This window comes from Pygoscelis adeliae, unplaced genomic scaffold (genome assembly GCF_000699105.1).
Source record: "Pygoscelis adeliae isolate BGI_AS28 unplaced genomic scaffold, ASM69910v1 Scaffold55, whole genome shotgun sequence".
Taxonomy (NCBI): domain Eukaryota; kingdom Metazoa; phylum Chordata; class Aves; order Sphenisciformes; family Spheniscidae; genus Pygoscelis; species Pygoscelis adeliae.
Window position 1 is genome coordinate 184,791 of NW_008824804.1, and position 20,822 is coordinate 205,612.

The 20,822-nt window shown below is 41.4% G+C and overlaps 2 protein-coding genes across 2 annotated transcripts in view; one reads left to right on the forward strand and one right to left on the reverse strand.

Annotated features, from left to right (window-relative positions):
* The window catches only part of ABI3BP (ABI family, member 3 (NESH) binding protein), a 153,518-nt gene extending 134,144 nt beyond the window's left edge, over positions 1-19,374 (forward strand). The window contains exons 48-52 of the mRNA XM_009324030.1: positions 9,200-9,279; positions 10,752-10,781; positions 11,781-11,942; positions 15,802-15,915; positions 18,027-19,374. Of these exons, the coding sequence (XP_009322305.1) occupies positions 9,200-9,279; positions 10,752-10,781; positions 11,781-11,942; positions 15,802-15,915; positions 18,027-18,142 (502 nt within the window). The 3' untranslated portion in view covers positions 18,143-19,374. The remainder of the gene's footprint in view (positions 1-9,199; positions 9,280-10,751; positions 10,782-11,780; positions 11,943-15,801; positions 15,916-18,026) is intronic.
* Positions 19,375-20,300: 926 nt separating this feature from the next.
* The window catches only part of TFG (TRK-fused gene), a 23,233-nt gene continuing 22,711 nt past the window's right edge, over positions 20,301-20,822 (reverse strand). Inside the window, exon 9 of the mRNA XM_009324031.1 lies at positions 20,301-20,819. Within this exon, the coding sequence (XP_009322306.1) occupies positions 20,741-20,819 (79 nt within the window). The 3' untranslated portion in view covers positions 20,301-20,740. The remainder of the gene's footprint in view (positions 20,820-20,822) is intronic.

A 20,822-nucleotide genomic window follows, 5' to 3' on the forward strand; every position in this document is an offset into this window, starting at 1 on the left:
AAGGAAGCAAGAGGGAGGCAGGCAGACCCAGCTAGAACCATTGGAAAGGTCATAAGGAAGGCAGGAGCTATGCAGAAGCAGATATGATGGTTTTTAACTTTAATTAGTAACGATTCTGTCAATCCTATGAGAGGACTTTCTGGTTTTGGTAAGCAAGAGCAGACCAAAGACCATGGAGAAACGCCATCTTTTGGAGCGTGGGTTTTGTTACAAGAAGCTAGATATGAGATCAGTACTGACTGGTGGAGGCTGACTTAAGACATAAAGGGATAATTTTTCCCTTATGGGATGGTGGCTATTATCCTCCCCCCAGCCTCAAAAGGGAAAGACAGTGAAAGTCTTTCTGGATTCAGGAGACCATCACCCAAAATTGAAAACCTTTGATATAAATTGCAGTGGTGCATGTCCCTCGAGTCTCAGAGGATTTAAAGGATGTAAAGCCTTCTCAGAGTGGCTCTTTTTGATTAAACACCCATTTCAAAATGTGTGTTTCCTAATTTTGAGGACACCTTGAGAGCTTTGGCAGAAGCACAAGAAATTGCTGCTGTTATCGTTTGAACTCAGGCTTGTTGGCACACTAAATTCAGGGAAAATAAGAAAGTGATTAAGACAGCTGGCATCACATAGACAGTATCAGTGTTCCAAGGAATGTCATATGTCCGTAATAAAAGTCTCTGGTCTGTCAGGAGCTGATTGCTTACTAGATGAAGAAAATGGACCTGAGCACAAAACTGACTGAACATAGGAGGAAGAGAGACAACGAAACGCAGCTCAATAAATTAATTAACAGACTCCCTGAAATGTCTGCAAATTCATCAAGTAATACATTAAGACTGGGAAGCAGACTTTTCCATAACTAGCCTTAAAGGAAAGAGCTGTAGAAGAGGTGGAGCTGGAAAAGAAACTTGGAAGAGAAAAAGAAATCCCTCTTGCAAATGATCAACATTTACAAAACTACCAGCAAGCATATGGAAAGAGAGATGCTCAGTAGCAGAAGGTGGATTAACTGGGGAAGAACCTCTTGGCCTTGAAACACTTTGGAGAAGCTGACAAGCTGAATTTGAGAGTCTATTTTTTCCAGCTTTCCTGAAGCCATCAGTGAGGCTGTGTGAATCCCCTATGCTGCTCTGAAGGTTCAGTGCTTCCAGAGCTGAAGACAGTTCAGGAGGGATCTAAACCAGACAGACCTAAACAAACACTTTCCAAAAGGAATAAAAATGTTTGTGAATGTGGTATCTCAGCCTCCATGGGTAAATTTATACTAGAAAGATCCTGTAGCAGCAAGACAGTTCAAGCCTGTAATTCTCCAGATGTATGCTCTTGAAGAGCAGTACATGACAAAGATGGTCTGCAGTCACGTTGCCCAAGGTCTATCATCCTGTTGAGGTAAATCGCGTAGGATATGTTGGTTAGCCCAGAAGCTAAAGAGTTAATCGCCCACATCCAGCAGGAGGGAAGCAAGACAAACAGCTCCTCAGTGTGAAGGGGCAGAACAAGCAGCAGGGAAAAACTGGGTGCATCCGAGCCTGTCAGATCATGCTGTTTGTTTGCTTTTCTCTTTTACATTCTTCTTTCAAATAGGTCATACTGCTACACCTCTGGAAAGCTCTGAAGTCAGCCAGACACCCCTCTTCCTTTGAGCTGGCCTTTTGACAAGGCAGCTTTTAAAGATTAGGAGCTAATGGCCAGACTTTGAATATTTAAGAAATTTGGACGGTGTTAGGGAGGCAGCAATGAGAGACTCTTACAGTCTCTCATAAAAAAAAATTACATGTGTGACTGCAACTGTCAGTAAGTACAAACATAGAAGTTAAATGGGATACAAATTTCTCTGAATCATAGGATTATCATGTAGCATTCTGTGTGTCCATTTAGCTGTCTGAAAAGTGAATAGATCCAGAAAAAAATGCACTGGCTGAAAAAGAAAAGGAGTTCGGACTTTCAGTACGGTTATCGAGTATTTGGTTTTAACAGACTCATACCATGATAATATGGAAATGAAAATGGACTTTCATAGGCATGCAACAACTTGTGAGGGTTACTTTTAAACAAATAAAGTTGTATGTATTATGGCAGTTTGTCGTATCTCTTATTTGTCTTATAATATATATGCCAGCTTTATGTGTTCTTGGTGACTTGATTGCAAGACATCGAGACTCTGAGATGAAAGTAAAATAGTGATTTGAAAATCTGTCTAACTGTGAGGACATACACGTTTAAATAAATGTGGGGTGCAGTCAGCTGCTTTCCAACACAACTGCTTGATTTTTTTAAACAAAAAAAAGGTTCCAAAGGCTCCTGTACAATGTGATTTTATTGGAGCACTGAGATCCCTATGTTTTTTTGCCCAGGAAAAGGCACATTGTATCCATGCCATTCCCTCATAGTAAGGCATGCCTGACAGTTGACAACATCACATTCATTTGAAGGATTTTTCCTTATAGGATGACTATGTTGGCCTCTTTTTCACTTGGAGAATTGCCAAATACGGTGCTTGCAGTATTTCACTATCATATCTTAGAAAAATTCTGATAGTTTAAGTATTCTGGAAAGTTCAAATCTTGATATCCATTATTTGGTTGGTCAGAGTTCTTGAAACTGCTGCTGTTCCTGGCACTAACCTGCTGTCTGGGTCCAATCTAGAATTCTATTTAGTTTCATCAGATATTTTGCTTTTGATTGTAACTTTTACCTGAAATCTCTCAAAGCATGTAGTGTGGTTATGCTATGTGAGCTAGATAACTATATATGTCCTTCTTATACAGATAGTTAATTGGATATAACTGGTGCCTGAAGAGGAATACTTTCTCTTGTTTTATGAATGTCTTCTGCTTAATCATTTCTATTATAGATGTGCTTCTGTGATCTAGTAATCACATATACGCAGCTGTTGATTACAACTTTATGCTGTAGTCGGGTTTTGTTACCCTTTACATTATTTCCAAGAATTTTAGAGTACATCCAGGTCACATTTCACTCAGCCCTCTTTTCAGTATCACACTTAAACACACACCAAATTTTGTGCAGTTTTTGCCATCTTTATCCTTCAATTAGTCCTTCACTTGTTAAATGAGTGAAATAGCCAAATTCCATTCATCCTTTTTTCTTCTAGTTAGCCTGAACTAAGTTACTCAGTTTTTACTCCGTTGTTCAAGCAGTGAGCGTCTGTAACTACTGTGCTTGTTGATGGACCCTAAGCAACCTAATGTCGTTGGCCCTTTTAAGTCAGCCCTGTCGTGAAAAGGGGCCTGGACCAGATGACCTTCATAGGTCCCTTCCAACCTAAATTATTGTATGATTGTATCTTAGGGGTAGTTTCTGATCTTGTAAATCTCAGTTTCACCCATTTTTTTTTAATGCAGGCCGAGGCGGTTTTATATGTTAATGCAAATGTCATTCATTTCTTAGCAAAGAGAAATGAGAGAAAGGGATGCGCTAGTATGAACTCATCTGTCAATTTAATTTTTCATCCTCCACGTGGAAATTCTGCAATCTTTATACTGAGAAAACTGTCACTGTTTTTTTGAGAAACATACCATTTATTCCACTTGGAAAACAATCAAAGCCAAACAAGACTGATTGTTTTGGTCAAAGCAATTACGGCCTAGCTTCCAAGCAGTCATTTGAGGAGTGAGATCTGTAATATTCCCTCTAACTTGTCACACAGGTCCCTTGTTTTTGAGTTTACTTACAAGGCTGCTCACGCTGGAACTCCTAGTTTCATTGGCACACCCAGGAGTCTGAGCTTTCTATCTATTCTTAGTTTTACATTAAAAACTGCCCTTAAAAAGAAAGTATTGCAGTAACTTCTCCTATGATAATAGTCAAGCAAGATCTCCCATGTGTGAGTCAAGGTAAGGTCATTATCCACAATTTTCAGTATTTCCTTCCTTGAGGTGCTTGTTTGTAATAAACCTTGAGAGGCTTGAGATAGAAATGGGCTTACTCTGGTTTTTGTTTTCTTCATTCTGTCCCCTGTGTAGTAATGATGGTGCTCATCTGCATCTTCTCCTTTGTTAAAATCGGTTTCACTGACCTGCATTTTTTTCTTGGACCTTTCCTAGCCTAGAATATTAAATGCAGATGTTGTTATTTTTTTGCTTCCAAGTCTATTTTCCCATTTCCAAAGGAATTTTAGGGGTGGGGTTTTTTACTAGTTTTGGAGTTTTCTAACTTCTTAAAATTAATTTTTTTTTAAGTCTTCCAGTCATCTGATATAGTATCATTTTGACTTTTTCTGCTATTTCTGCTGGTTTCTCTGCCAAAATATGTAGTTCTTATTTCTGTATCCCTGCCCTATCTTGAAATATTTTTTTTTTATTAGGTGTACATTTCCTCTTTCATTCTGGTGGTTTGTTTAAGGTCAATTAAGTTCATAGCACATACCACTAGTGTCCAGGAAACTTTGCAGCACTAATTTCTATACAAGCCTTCAAAAAAGAGACAGAACATTGTTGAAAACAGTTCTCATGCATGTCTGTGTTGGCAGTAATTGGAAGGTAGTAAGACTGCAGTCAGAGATGTGCCAAATAGCTCTGGGGAAGTTCAGGTAGCCATTAAAGGATGTGTCCCACCAGCAGTTAGCATCCAAAATATGCTAATCGCATACAAGAAAAAAAATCTACCAATGCAAAGAGCTTAGCTTTTGTTAACAGCAAGGGTGAAGAGATGAGAACTACAGTGAAAGTTGCAATGCAGAAAAATGCAGAAAGTGGCAGAAAAATGCTGGAGTTTTTTGTACTCTTTATTACAAAAGTAACAGATTTTTGTACTAAATAGCTGTTGATGTCAGGGTTCATGGGTAAGCATTTCCCATTTCTCTCAGCCCTTCTTCCAACCTGATTAGGAGAAAGACTCCTCAAACAAGCCCAGCACTTTTTTTTCTTTCTTTCTTTTTTCGTTTCTATCTCTTAAACCTAGTTTTATTTGCTATGTCTGACCATACTGCTATCCAACCACACTCTGCAGAGACAGAGAAGCTCTGTACATTGAGACAGTCCTGCATGATTGTCATCTAACCACCAGCATCTCCCCAGCAATTGACCTGAAGTCCCAGGGCAGTACTCAGCTGCTCCAGTCCTTCTATTGTGGTGAAAATCTCTCTTCACCTATTTTCAGTTCTGCAATCTTCAATCTTCTCCTTTTGCATGATTTGAAGAATGCAGGAGCTGCCTCTGCCAAAGTTCCATGTGGAATAGCGATTTCCTATGGTGGAAAAATATGCTCTGCACAGTAATTACTGTAAGTCAAGTCCATTTAATCTGCACAAGGACTTTGATGGTCTTATGCAGTTTGGGAGGATTTGGGAGGCCTAGTCTCCAAAGTTTGTAGGATAGCAATCTTAAGATCTTAGAGATGTGACACATGTTAAGATTGCTGCATATATTGGGTAACAGAGTTTTTGGCATCATAGGCACACAGATATAAAGACGGAATATAGACTCCAGTTTCTCATGAATAAGTCTAGCTAAGAGGTGGACATGGGCTAATCATTATATAACTTTCCTATTTCCCTTTATTAACTTTGCCCTACATACTGTCTTGAACCTCTAAGCATTTTTTCTCCTCCCTTGGGTTCGTATAGAAGTGCATAAGATCGCAGCAGGTACCTTTTTTTTCACCATTTTATTTTTATTTTTCAGATCTTTCACCTGACACACAAAAAGGGAGACTTTAAATGGTTTTCTATGAAGAGAGCCACACCATGGCTTTAAAATTACAGTTAGATCTGTAAACTCTATCAAATCGTGAGCTCAGTCTAAATTTTCCTTTCTCTCCCTTTCAGTTTTCAGTCAACTAGTTACTTCTCTTCATCTCCGAAAGTGGTTGTTTGTTGTTCTTGTACTATTGCAGCACTGTTACTGTTTCAGGATTGAATTTGGCAGAGGAAAGGAGCCTGTGGTGCTTGGGCACCTGTAAAAACACCTACCACAAAACTGTAGAATTGTATATATTTTAGTTTTTAAAATCTGCTCTTTAACATTATTAATAGGAGGCTCCCCTAATTGACTAAGCTAAACTTTGAACATTTCTTTACTACTGTCCTTTTGTCCAATATTGTTTATAAGTTTACATGAGCTGAAATCTCTATGCATAGACTTTTGTTCTTTATTTCAATCTTGCCATAATTTTCCCAACTGTGGTTTGATCTTTTGCAGAGATCCTAGTGGTCCCTAGACCACAATTTGAAAAACACTGCTTGGAAAATATTTAGTCTTCAGTTCTTGTTTTGGTCTTTTTATGGAGTTAGAGAATTGATGGGTCCAAGTTAATTGACTTAAGTATTTTCGGAACAGGACTGTTTCCTATGAAGAATGTTGCCTGATGCAACTCAAAGTAGGGCATAGCAGCTCTTGGGGACAATATATTTGTACAAAAATCAGGAAAATACTTAAATTTATTTCAAAATTCTCCACCACCTTGTCCAGCTTGTAATTTTCTGCCTGACAGAGGCATGTAAATCCAGCTTGCAAAATCTGTGAAACCCTTACATATTCAGGTGAGATCCAGATATGCTGACTGTAGACCTTTATCTTCAGTTCACACTTGGCTGCGTCATTACTTTCCGAGTCCCTGTGGCTGCCCAGTCCAGTTCCGTAAGAGCATTTCACCTACTCAGTTTTTGTCCTTTCCTTGTAGCCAATCCTATGGAATCAAAAAAACTCTAGGTCAGGAATCCTAAGCAGTGCTCTTCATATTTCCCTTTTGATTTCATACAAAGGGACATAAACAGATTATTATCATCCATAAGGTCAAACCATAAACTCCCAGTAAAGCAATGGAACATACCATGTTGAGCTATCAATGATCAAAATTACAATAGCTCTAGATAAGGTGTTCCTGCTGTGAAGGAAGCAGGAAAACTTCTTTGGAGTCTTTTATCTCTAGGCATGCATTAATTTGTACATTGTCCAAAATGTATCTTCTAGCTATTACTTTAAAAAAACCCAATGTACGAGCAAATCTTCATTTATGCTTCAGTGATTCTTCAGAAGGAATCTCCAACTGCTCTGCTACAGTTCTCTGGATAACGACCTTTCCCACCAGATGAGAATACTTCTTGACCAAAAAAGTTACTGTACCACATGCCCAGTGTGAACATTAACTGCTCAGATCCAATTTTTAAAAGCATGTATTTGTTTAAACAATTTGAAGTTGATCGTGAAGAAGATTTTGTGTCTAGAACTTACTATTTAATTTATTATTTATTTAATGTCTCCCTCCTACAGTAGGGTAATGTCAGTTGCTCAAAATGGTCTTGCAGCATGTTTGAATAAATGTTAAGATTACTCCAAATAGACTTTTCAGAGCTCAAAACAAGCCCATGTTTCACTTAGAAATATCCACGAATTATCCACAATGCATCTGTTCAGCATACCAATCTTTGTAAGTATTTTGCTTAAAAAAGGAAAGAAAACCCTAGAAATAAAGGCAATTGCTTATGTAAGCAATTTCAAAGTTAAATATTGTCCTAGAAGTACTGTGGATGGAAAACAGTTGCTTGGTACTGCATGATTAGTCCACTGAGGTTAATTAGCGAGCTGTTCAGGTTTTGCAGGAGCCAAGAAGCAATGAGAGGTAATCCAAAGTTTGGATTGAATTATTCTGTCTCTTGTAGGGACTTGCAAATGAAGTTTACAAATTTCCAACCGTGCAGAGTGTGGTATGTTTTTTTCTTCAGAAAATTGCTGTTTGGAAACAATTTCAGCCATACATTACAACGCTATGTTATAGTCATGAGCTACCAAGTTATCATTGGTAAGTGATCCTTCACGAGTCAAGAGCTGGATGTTTAATTGCCCACTTCTGGGATTCTCATTTTGCTCTGTGTTTAGTCTCTAAGTTAGGGCCCATTTTCCAGGCCTACAGTCCTTTTGACTCGTGCCCTATGGATCTCTCTCGCTGATGAAAAAACGCTCTGTGTTAAGAGACATTCACCATATATACACTCAAAGCATATGAAAAGTCTCTCTGTAGGTGGCACGCGTGGGACAGATTATTGCCTATAGCTCGTGGGGAAGGCATGAAGAGCGTGCTGTTGACTGGTTGTATACACACTACTCATCAGGGTGCTTTGGCATGGAGGGCATGCAGGTCCTACAGGGAGGCACTGAGCCATTGCTGAGCAGTGAGAAATTCCCAGGTGCTGCCAGCCTGGGGCCAGGAGAGCTGGGAAGTGGCTTGCTGGGATAGTGTGTGCTGGGAGGAAGGAAATAGAGAGTCTGTTCCTAGCTCGGCCCTTGATGTAAGATCCTAGCTGTGTCCAGCGTCCACCCTTGTAACTCTCTTTCCTGCCTCATCCGTCTGGTGTCTTCTGTGTAACATTTTTAGGTTTGCAACTGTCTTTCAATAGCTGTTTGCCTAGAGCTTCTAATTGAAAGTATAAGTTTCGGCTGAGCTGCAGAGTTAGAAATCACCTTGTCTTGCCTGTCCATCACTGTTAGTCAAGTACTGAGGGGTGGGAGAGGCCTAAGCAGAGGAGCCTGGCTTGGATTTTTTCCTTCAATCTTGTTCCGTTTTCATAGCATGGTGTTTGGTTCCCAACACAGCTGTGATGAAGAGGGATCAGGAGATAACTACAATACAGACTGGTGTTGTGCAACATTACTATGAAACGATAAGAAAGAGACGCTGCACAATATCTTTTCACCACTTCATATATTTACTATTAACATATATTCAAGCAATTGGATCTTTGCCTTGGCTGAGCTCCTGTCCTGGAAGACATGCCCTGTGTTTCACCACTGGCCCTGTCTGTCGCTGTTGGTGGGCCTGAGAGGCATTGAATTGGAGGTTTGTGTTCTTATGAATGAAAAATGTGCAAATAAATAGCAATGTGCTTTACTCAATCTCTGATAAGCAATCAGATTGCTTCTGACCTCACCTGAACCACTCCCTTTGCCAGAACTGAAACTGCATGTGTGAGAGGAGACAGGCTTAAACCAGTGGTGCATTAAATCAAACATTAATAGTATGTGTGCAAAGAATCATCAAAAGGACTGGTAAATTATGTGTTCAGAGAGGCCTTATGCAGTTAGGACTAAGAATGTCTCAGTGTTTTCAGAGCAAGAAATGAGGCCTTTTTGTTCTTCTCCAGGAGGCGAGTAGCACCGAGGTGTGTGTTGGCAGTTTGCTTGCTCCATACTCTGCAAGAATCCTTGGTTTGCAAAACTTTCATCTCTTCTATTTTATTCCCCAGTTATGAATTCCACGTGAAACCTAGAAACCCTCTTGGTGAAGGTCCAAGTAGCAATGTTGTGGCATTCAGTACTGAATCAGGTAAGAACTTCCAAAGGTCCGACCATCATTTACAGTGGCTCTAGTATCCATGTTTGTAGGATGTATGAAAGGATCTCTTGCTTCTTTTTGTGCGTTTGGTCTTGCTCTTTACTGTCTCCAGATTGGCTTTTTACTGCTGAGCATGTTACGGTAGTGCCTGGAAGCTCAGCCTGAGATCAGGGCTATGTTGTGTGAGGATGTAAGATGGCCAGACTGCAGGAGAAAAGAACAGGAGCACAGAGAGTTGATCTGGTGTTCACGATGAAGAAACTAACTGTATCCTTAGAGAAGGCTCAGTCATTTAAGATTAATATTCCTGACCTTTTTGTATCTCTCAAACTCATTAATGACTTCTGGATGGGGAACATGAGGTTTTTTCTTTGGGCTGGTGTGTTTATAGGCACTTTTGCTACCTGTTCAATAAGGCTGCTGTATAATAGCGATGTCTTTTGGCTGAAATAAGGATTGAGAAATAGCAGTTGGGAAAAGTCGATGTCCCAGTGTGTCCTCTTCCATCCTGTTTACTCTCCTGTGAAACTGTCAGAGAGGTGTATACAAGCCTATTTTGACTATTGATCGGTTCCCAAGTCCTATCTGACTCAGAGGTGAGAATCAGAGTGCCTCTGCTTTCCCTATTCCAGTTCCCCATGAGACTAACTACAGCTGACTTGTTGACTTTATACAAGCAAGACACCATCTTTTGTGTAGAAGTGTTTATTGCTTGATCGTACTTAGGGACCATATAAAACACAAAATGGATTTAGCGTTTTTAAAAGGACTTTCTCAATCTGCGTTTTCAGCCAGATGTAATAATAGAATAGTCCTCATCTAAGTGCTGTCACTGATGGATGAGAGTTTTGGCTGAGCGAGGGATTAGTCAGGGAGGAGTTCAGGCTATGCCACACATATTTAAAAACTGTGAATACACTCTTTGTAATCCTAGATTGTTAAAACTGAAAAAATATTTATGCCAAGTGCAGTTTTCATGAATGACAAGGCTTATGTTCTGTGTCCTATTTAGCTTGGACTAGGCGGTCAATTTTATTTTTTCTTAATTGCACACATCCATTTCTCACTTTTGGGCTTTCATTGCCAAGTTTTGTGTGGCAAGTATTACAGAGGGGTCCTTTTTATTATTTAAGTTTTGAAATTGAAATTTTTAAAAAGATGCAGTAGAACTGGGGTTTGCTGGTTACAGGTTTAAACTCTTGTTTTTACTAGAACTGTGTTTGACAGGTATTGGCCCATAAGTAAAATTTTTAAAAGCTCATTGGTACTGCAGTTGCACATAAGAAATATATTTCTTTTAATTTAATTTAATACAAAAGTGAACTTTGCTTCCAAAACTCTTTCTGTTTCACAAATTACAGCTTATGTCAACTGTAGAAAATCACTTACCAATGCTTTTCCATTGAAATATTGGGCAAGTTCATTTTACAGTGTCTGATTGAATGTTTGTTTTCTTCCCCCAGCGGACCCAAGAGTGAGTGAGCCAATTTCAGGTAAGCCTTTTATGTATAGTATAGTGTCTTCTGATCAGGATTTTTTTTCAGAGATGGGATAGCATAATTTTACAAGGAGGGTGGCTGTACTGCACCAACTAAATGAGTTATGGAATCAAACAGCATCCACACATGATTTCACTCCTTCCACCCATACCCCTGGTAAGGAATTCATGCCAGGCTGCTTGTTTACCTGAGCGGAACGCAATCAACGTGATGTGGTGCTCCCATGGCAGCTGGGATGGCTTCAGACCAATGTACACAAATGAGCCAAGGACAGCCTCATATTTTCTCGGCCTTGTCATTGAAGCAAAAGAAAGCTCTGTAAAATGAATAAGCTACTCCACACTTCTTAAGTGAGTTAACAGAGCACAAGTCGGAGGATACCATTTATCTGCCATTGTGTTGTAGAAAAACTTTCTGCTCCTGAAGGCTCGATCCAGCTCTGTTTTAGGCCACTTAAAAGACTCTTGCTGTCTTTGGTGGGAAGTGGACTGAGCTTTTGAAGAACAGCTGAGATTGCTCAAGCAAATTGGGCTGCTTTTTGCATTTGCAATGGACATGACTGACAAACACTGAGACACCATTTCTTTCCACATAATTCATGACGATTTTTATGTGTATTTTTGTTAAATCACATACAGTTTGCTCGAGTCGACTGTCCTGGCTTGAACCCACTGTAAAACAGTGACTGTATCACACATGTTGTAAACGAGAGTATGGCCCACACACAGATAAATTGTCCCCCTAAAAAGGTCCGAGAATGAGCTTAGTCCAAACTGGCACCACACACAGAGAGCAGAAGCAGTTCACTGCATCAATTATATCTGCAACCTTCGGTGCTTCCCTGAAATCTCTTTCACAGTCAAAATGCAGGCGACTGGTGCCATGGTGCATTCTGCTCCATCAAGGTTTCTAATTCTATTTATTTGAATATATTTGTTGTACATAATTTTGTATGCAGCATCATACTTCAGTCTCTTTCTTCCTCTCCTGCAGTGGGAAAGGACGCTATCTGGACTGAAATCCCATTCAATTCGGACACCTATTCAGAATGCAAAGGGAAACAATATGTAAAGAGGACTTGGTATAAGAAGTTCGTAGGTGTGCAGCTGTGTAATTCTTTGAGATACAAGATATACCTCAGTGATTCACTTACAGGTAAGAGACATTCCAGAACTAAGAGTTTTAACAAGACGAGCTCTGTTGAAGTGTGATCAGGTATGTTTAATCCAGTCCATAGAGAGATTAATCATAAACAGTAATCTGCTTGTGCTCAGTAATCATTGATGTGTTTGATACTGAATTTTCAGACTCAAGAGTTACTTCCCTGTGGTGATCATCTGATTTTAAGTACTTGTTAGTATCCTGAGAGTCATACAGAAAATTTATAAAGTTCAGGTCTCTGCCAGCGAATAGCATATATTGTAACAGTGCCAAATTTGCATTTAAAGGATAGACTGGAATAATTCTCTAATCAGAGGATTAGGACCTAATTTTAGACCAGGATTAGACTCAGTCATTCCCATCCCATTTGGTAAACATCTGGTTGCTTCGTTACGGTGAGGCTTATAAACACATGACTTCAACTCTAGCCAACAGGTTTTACTCACCTGCTTTGACATTTTTGTTTTGTTTTCACATTCCCCATTCTTGCTTATAATCTCTTCCCCCCTCTTCTGTTTTTTGTATTAAGTTTTATTGCTAACAGCAGCCTCCTGGCCTTATCTTCTCGAGTTTTGTTCAGTATCTTAAGGTCACTAGAGTGTGATGTATTTAAGACCTGAATCAAGTGACATATGCTGTGTGTAAGCTGGGGAAACAGCCTGTAAAAAGTGTTTTTCAGTTACCTGATAGTTAAGCAGAACCTTGTGTCTCATGTAGATTGTACAAGCTATATTTAGAAATACACTATCTTCTTATAATCCATCCCAAGCTCCTGGCTTTCTTCTGTATGAGGTCTTTTATCAGAGTTGCATGGACAACTCTATCACCATGGCGTTAGTATGGCATCCAGAGCACAAAGAGTATGATACAACTGTGTATGGGAAATGTCTTTTGAGTGCAAGTTAGGCAGTATGTTCGTCCCATTGGATTGACTTAACTAGGAGAAACTGTGGCTGAAAGAATCAACTTTCATAACCCAAAGTTGCCCCATCTCAGAGCTCGGCACCTCGCAGGAGCAGGGCTCTGGTCTCTGTAGGTAGGAACGTGGGAAGAAAAGAGCAGGGGAGCGTAGGGCAGCCCATGCCGACATAATTTTAAGCTGCCCGGCCTTGCACCCGGCACCATTCTCCCATGAGCAGACAAGGAAGGAAAGCCCTGTCGTCAGTAGTAAGTACAATACCTCATACGTAAATAATACCTTGGCAATTACGTGAATAGAAGAGGCTATTTTGAACAGAGGTATCATTCATTCAACTGCTGCTGTACTAGCCAGCTGTGATCAAATGACAAACACTGGCAACGAGGCATAGGGTATCACAAAACCAGCCAGCAGAGGAAATAGCAGTGCTAATCTAGCAGGACTAGACTTCAGCCCTAAATCAAGTGAATTAACACTGCAGTGAAAGCTACTTCAATCTTAGAAGAAAAGTTTAATATATCAGGAGCCCATTTTCCTATTTTCATTAGATTGTTTTCGTTCTTGCTGGAAGGGCGGTGATTTAACTTGGCTGGAGAAAGATGATGGTAGCCACATTGTATTCATTATACTTGCTAAGCCTGGTTCTTGCACTTGAATTGTTAGAACCGGTGCTGACCAGTTGTCACAATATTTGGAAGAACTGAAATATTTATGTAGACGCAAAGCTGCTTTTCCCCCGTTTCCGAAGCGAGACTGTCATGGCGCGGGCCTCTATATGAGAGTGAGAAGGCTTCCAATTTGAAGCCAAACGCCGTTCTGATGTGTTTCACTGTCACGCCTTGTCTCATCGTGGCCCCGAGGCCAGTGGAAGTGTATCTGCTAGCACCAGCCAGCTGGGCGACGTGTGCCGGTAGTGAAGGGCTGCGCTGAGGTCCGAGTTCCACCTTACAGAGAAAACATCTTCCGAAGCATGTTTAAGCAGCGTAATGATCTTGAAATTTGGGTGCATTGTACAGATGCTGTTGTATTAGGCAGCCAACAACTGTATCTTCGCATGCTGGTCTTTAGCATGAATTTATACTGCTAGCGTTGCAGAATTCACAATGTGTGAAACAAAGATGGTATCTAATTTTCTGAAGACCACCCATAAGGGAACACTGGGAAGAAAAATAATTTACTTTATGCTAGACTTGCTATCCCCAAAAGAGAAAGATTGATCTAGTCATTTGTTAGCTAAATGTTTTTAAGCGTGCTCCTTTCTTATGGAAAGAATCGGGCAGTAAGAATTTAATAGTCACTGAGAATGCTGCTAGTTTATGTATAGCGATTGTCTGAATTATGCGTAGGTTATGCTGTGGGCCAGAGGAGTATGTGTGTATCGGAAAGTTACTGTTAGCCATAAAAACATAAAAATATCTCTGTCATTCTGTCTCTCATGAAGAAAAACTGATCTACGTTACACATGCCAGGACTGTTCTATAAACCAGCATCTACTGCTGACCTCATTTAACAGTCCTCCAGAGCAGTCACTGTAGGCATTCCAGACAAGCAGGCTACCTAAAAATAAGTATTTATTGAGGGGAGGAAAAAAAAAAATTCTAAGTGTGACCTTCAACAGCCATGGAAAAAAAAAAAATGCTGTTTTGGGCAGCCTCAATGTTCTTAATTTCAGACAAAAAAATTGCTGAGAGGAACTCCCTCTGACCAGTTCTCCTTATGGAAAAAACATGCCTGCAAGCCAAAACTAGATAGTAATAAATAATTTTCTAAAGCTAGAGAAGAACTGCATGCACAGAGACTGTCAAGTGGAGGTGAGAATTTTTGGTGAGTATTGATCAGATCACAAAAATATGAGAGAGTTTATTGGTAGGCTGCTCTTCTATTAATTGCACTTTCGGGAGCAGTATTATAAGCCACCTCACCATCTCTCAAATGGCCAGACTGGCACAGATGCAAGGCTACAGGACACCCAACATCTAATGAGTAACTGGACTTTCCGCTTGGCTTATACCCGAGTACTGAGCCTATTTCTAAATGTTCTCACCTTTCCTTTCAACCTCACAACCAAAGGTTGAACATGTTAAGAACAAGTGCTGTGAAAGGAGTTTAGAAAAAACAGTAAGTTTATCTGAAAGTTTCCTGCCAAGGCTCGGGAAGAGAACGTAGCATGCTTTTCTCCATCTTCTGAACCGAATTTTACTAATGGCTTGCAAATCAAATCAGTAAGTAAAAACATCTCTCTGTCAAAGCTCCTTCACTGCGAGTCCTCTTGTTAACAGAACGAGCACAGCCCGTAACGTCAGCTCACGCTGCGTCGGGCACTTGAGACCTTGTTTTCTACTCAGTTGCAGAAAAGTGTCCTGTTAAGCAATCCTGCAAATAAACACACGGGCACACTTCATGCTCTGGATAAGCAGTTACTATACCGAGGTCATCTATTTGTTAAAGGATATCACTTGCACATACATGTTGTAAAAAGATGATGATTTATAAAACAGGCCTTGGCTGTGTTACGAGGTGGTCTATAAAAATGTCTTTGAAGGTACTGGGGGGTTCCTGACAGGGAACCAAACCTGCCTTCCGTTCAAATCACTGGCAAAACTTACCTCGTGTTTGATACCGTCAGGGTGAGGGTCTAGGTAAGAACAGAATTTCAGTTACTGTATGAAATGTAGGGAGGAGAAAAAAAATACATCGAGGCATGGATTTTGGCCAGGAATGGGGCACTTTTGTCTACAGCCATGAGCCCTGTACTTGGAGTATGCACATAATGTTCAAGTTACAGCTAGGGGTCCTGAGAGGAAAAGAATCGTAGCATTCACCTTGGCTTCCCCACAGAGCGAAGAGCGTTGCCCGTTGCCTCTGGTGGATTTTGGCAATAGCCCTCACTAAACTGGGTATGGATTTTCAACTTTGCCGCTTCTTTGCTTTCAGGAAAATTTTATAACATAGGAGACCAGAGGGGCCACGGAGAAGATCACTGCCAATTTGTAGACTCATTCTTAGATGGAAGGACAGGACAGCAAGAAGATCTACCAGTCAAAGATGGTAATTCCTTACGCCTGTCTCTGTAGCAAACCTCGGCAATTCCTTTGTTTGTGTGTTTCTTTTTCCTGCCAGTGGATTCAGCGCCCACTGCTGAGGTGGGCGATGGAAAGGGACTGCCGGCTGCAGGCAGAAAAGAGTCGAGAAGTTTTTGAAGATGAGCAATGACTTCTTACAAGAAGGTTATGACTCGGGTTCTGTTGGGCAGTAAACAGCCTCTCTCCTGTTTAAATCATTCCAACAGATTATTCACGGTTGGTATTACATTTTTAAACCCAACCACAGATTTGAGTTTGCAGAGAGGCACGAAGTGTTACGTTCAAACTAGCAAGGTTGATTTAAAGTGCAGTAAATCATCCGTTGGGCATTAAACAGCTTTGTTTAGCGCTAATGAGAAACTAAAAACTTATTACTGGAAAATATAATTCATGCTGCAGTAATTCTGTGTGCACTTATTTGAACCGGGTGCCTAGAATTCCAGTCTGGCCTAAGTGGGCATGGGACTGGATGTCCTAAATGCAGCTGTGACCTGCCTGACTATTTTTCACATGTTGCTGAGGCTCGAGCATAAGAAAATTGTACTTCTGTCGGCTGAACTCCTGCCTCGGCTGTTGGCGGCAGTGCCAGTGTGAGGTATTCCTTTCCCTTGTGGGGTAAGAAGGCAGGCTGTATTGGTACACGCGGGCATGCTGAGTGTGTCATGGAATATTTTACCGAGAAAAATACCAAAACGGTTTTCAGTACAATTTCAGTGTGTTGACCAAACCTTCCTGGCTGTAGCGCTTCATTTGCAAAACACTGTACAGAAGTACAGAAATGCAGTGAGTGAGGTAGGTGTGGGAGATTAAAGTGAAGTGCCTAAATCTTTCACAAGTTTCTCTGAAAACAAAGTAGGTGAACGATCTGAAAGGTGTTTGCTTATGTGATTATTTTTTTTTCTTTAAAGAGAGCTTTGCTTTTCCTTTCCCGGTCAGCGTTGTCCATTTGTAATGGTATTTTGTTTGTGTAAGGGATTGTCTGAATCCAATTTCGCGTTGCCAGGACAGCAGACCTCTCAGGTGTACCAGATTCACTTTTTAAAAAAGATTTTAAAAATAAAAAAACCCCACACCTTTTACATAAAAAGCTTGCCACCCCAGCTTAAAAGACAGCTAAAACCGATTTGTTTTCAGCGACTGGCTTTAACTGAGTGGATTCATGAGCTACATTCCTTGTTAGAAAAACAAAAACAAAAAAAAAACCAACAAAACAATCAAACAGAAAAAGCCCCCACCTTTCTGTAGCTTCTATTTCTAGTAAGTGAACTGAACAGAGGAAAGAACAGACTGTCCATTGCTGCTCAGCAAGTTCAGTTCTGTTCAAACCGGAATTAACCACGTATATTTGACCTGAAGTGCAGGGATGGCATCGTGACTGCTGTTGCGTATTAGTTGCAGAACAGTATTTATGTGCGTGTGCACACATGCATGCTTTAGCCACACATACATTTCTGATGATCAGGCTGGATTCAGCACTGATTGCTCACGGTAATTTTTGACTTGATGTTAACTGTTTGAATGGGAAGCAGGGGTATTGTCACACAGAACAGATTTAAAGCAGGAGGATGACCTTTCCCTTGGGGAGGGGGAGATAAGCGTGAAACATCCCCAACCGCCAAGTTTTATTTAGGTTCGCTGGAACGTTAAGGCTACTGCAGCGGGGACCACTTAATCACTGTAACTTTGCAAGGAGGAACAACCTCCTGTTTAAAGAAGACCCCAGCAGCAGCCGGAGGGGGGGGGAAGGAGGGGACACCGGCCTCGCCCGGCCAGCCACCACCCACGGGCTGGTGCTGGGACCACGAGTCTCAAGGGGAGGCAGGGTTCACCTCTCCTGGTCTGGGCTGCGGCAACGCCACGCGCTCCTGCTTTTGTTTGGGCTGGGTGGACAAACGCCAGCTGCTTCAGAGCGCCAACCGGTACGCAGGGGCAGCAAACAGACCTGCTTGTGGCAGATGGCTTGACAGCGTAGTGACTAGCTTAGCCATTAGCTGAACTGTGTACAGCCTTCACAGGGAAATCAACGGAAGGTACTGCCTGAGGGCTTCGCGCAAGCAAGACTCTTCTCTCTTCCAGGATTTTTCAGGGCAGTTCGTCAGGAACCTGTCAAATTTGGAAAAATAGGCGGGGAGACTCACATTAACTATGTTCGCTGGTACGAGTGTGGAACGTCAATACCTGGGAAATGGTAGATGCGACATGAACTCGGTGAAAAGGCCCAGCACTTACCGCCCCCGTCCGACTGCCCAACGCAGGCTCAAAGGTGGAAGTGTTTATGGTATGCCTGGCACTTCAATACGTTTGCTGATGTGCGAGGGTTTATACAAGTCTAATGCCAATACTGCATTAATTGTGTAATAGCGTAGGCTGCTTACTGTAGTTATCCAGTTTTACAAATTTGTTTTTAGATTAAAAAAAATCCCAAACAGGCTAGGGACATGTTGTAGGATAATGTATAGGGAAGCTGGCTCCCTATTCTTGAGGTACAGTTTATATGGTATTTTAAAAGATACGGTGTGTATATTATTTATCACAATGTTGTAATAAATGTTTAAGGCACAGTTATGGCAGAGCTGGTCATGGAATGCAACGTGCGTTAGTTTTTAAATAGTCACTGGTCTTCTTACAAGTGCCATAAGCTACCTGTCCAGATAGATCTGTAGTGTCTCCCCAGTCATAAATTATAGAAAAGCCCCTACAATTTTTAGTATCCTGCAACCAGTAAACTTGAACCGCCTTCTCCTTCCGTGTACAAACAGCCCATACTCCCGCCAAAACGTATAGCTGAGGTAGGTTGCTATACGTGCAGCTTTAAACGATCAGGTCAGTGGGGTTTTTTTCCATGTTTGTTTTCAAATGCTTCAGCTCCAGCAGGCCAGTAGGTGCAGCCTGCCGCGAGGGAGCCAGAGCCAGTCCCCTGAGCTTGGCAGCGGCTGGTTGGTGGGCTGGGCTTCCTCCGGTTAAAGCGGACAGGTACATCATACCTACGCGGGGTAAGAGAATGAAACCGGCCTCCGCTGCTGTGGCTTTGCACGACGACGCAGTGTTCAGAGACCGAGACTTGCCGGTTCAAAAGCCCACCTACAGTGCAGGGGGACTTGGAAAGACAAATGAAACGGGGAAAAAATAAGCTACTTACAACAGCACGATCAGGTTTATTTTATTTAAAAAAAAAAGTGGTTTAAAGCATTGTTCATTGGGGACAAAGGGGAAATAGTGGTGACTGAACTTTAAAACTGCTTTACGGTAACTTTGATTAAAACCTCTCCCAAAGCTACTTGTTGTACTGCTTGAACATTTATGAACTAAATAAAGAGATGTCGGGGTTTTTTTTTTAAAGGTGTTATTCATTACATTACTAATGTATTGAGAAAACATGAACAGGAACACCCAGATATATATAGTAGAAATAGCCCTTTATAGAAAATGCCTTATAAAGTACACTGCAGGTACACTGTACTCCTAATAAAGTATTTTTTAATCAAGTGTTTTTCTTAGTGTTTTACATGAAAACACGCATTCGTTCCTGTGGCAAATGCTCTTATTTCAGGAAGCAGTTTGTTCTGAAACAGGCCCGTGTTCAGCGGCGCGGCGAACACCTGACGCGTTCGGTCTGGCCAGAGCACAGACGGCAGGAGTTACAGCTGTGGCTTTTACTGGAGAGCGCGGCTGACCTGGGAGCAGCAATGTTTAAGGATGCTGAAGGCAGGAATATTTTCGCTCGCTTTATTTCCTAATTTGTCTTCATGAGAGTTCAAGCAGCTTGCTCCAGTTCATTTTTTTTATTCCCTACTTAGTTTTATGTATTCCTAGAATCCCTAGGGTGGAAAATATTAACTGGGAGAACGTTTTGCCCTCTGCTGTTATATGGTCTAATTGACTTTGTTACAGCTCTTGATCTGCTTTTTCTTGGCTCAAGATCGAGTCGCTAGAATTGCACTCCCACGTTTTTCTGGGTGGCAAAGAACCTGTGGAAAGCTGTTCCTTTTTAAGAGTTCTTTTTTAAAAATACGTATTTGGCTTACATTTTCAACCAACAAACCGATTCTCCCCCCACCCTCGTCAAAAGTGAAATTGGTAGGGGGCTCCGAGGTTTGATGTATCGGTTCTTACTCGTTTGGTAGAAGGGTTACTTGGCAGTTGCTAACAGCAGACAGTGCAAAACCATCTACTGCGGCGTAACCTCTGCAAAAGCAAGCTGTATTCGCAACATTCCGCCATTTACACACCTAAAAATCTGTCTCTTCTACAAACCCGAGCACCGCTGATCTTTACCTCGGTACCCGTACAGCCAGCACGCACGCTTCTCTTAGGTAATACCGAACAAGAAAACGGTGCTAAATTCTAAAATCAGGATCAGGCATTTAATAGATTCAGGGTTTTTATTAGTTTTCCATGTGAGCATTACAATTTATGATACATCATGTCTAGTTTTACCTCCAGAATGAATCTAATTTAGTACATCACGGTATTAGTAAAAACAAGCCTGATAAGTGGGCTAAGCTTCCGACCAGCATCTTCGTACCCTTCAAACAAGGCAAGCTAGAGTGTCGATCACTTCACAGACATTTAGGTAGTGTTTCCCAAAAACGGCCCGGCCCCAAATTAAACTAGGAAGCAGATACAATTTAAAGCAGGAAAGACTCCTTTGGTCGTTCCCCTCCCCCCAGCAGAGTTTAATTAACAGCTATGGTTTTGCCTCATTACAGTTTCGGATTCTCATTTAAAAATCCTGGAGTCTGTCGGGATGGAATCGTACGTGCCAGTCGCCCGTGTCCGGCGGCACCTCCTTACCGGTAGCCAGGTCCCGGCTGGGTGTAGCCCTGGGGGCCGAAGGGAGGCCGGTTGCGGGCGTAGGGGTTGGACCCGCTG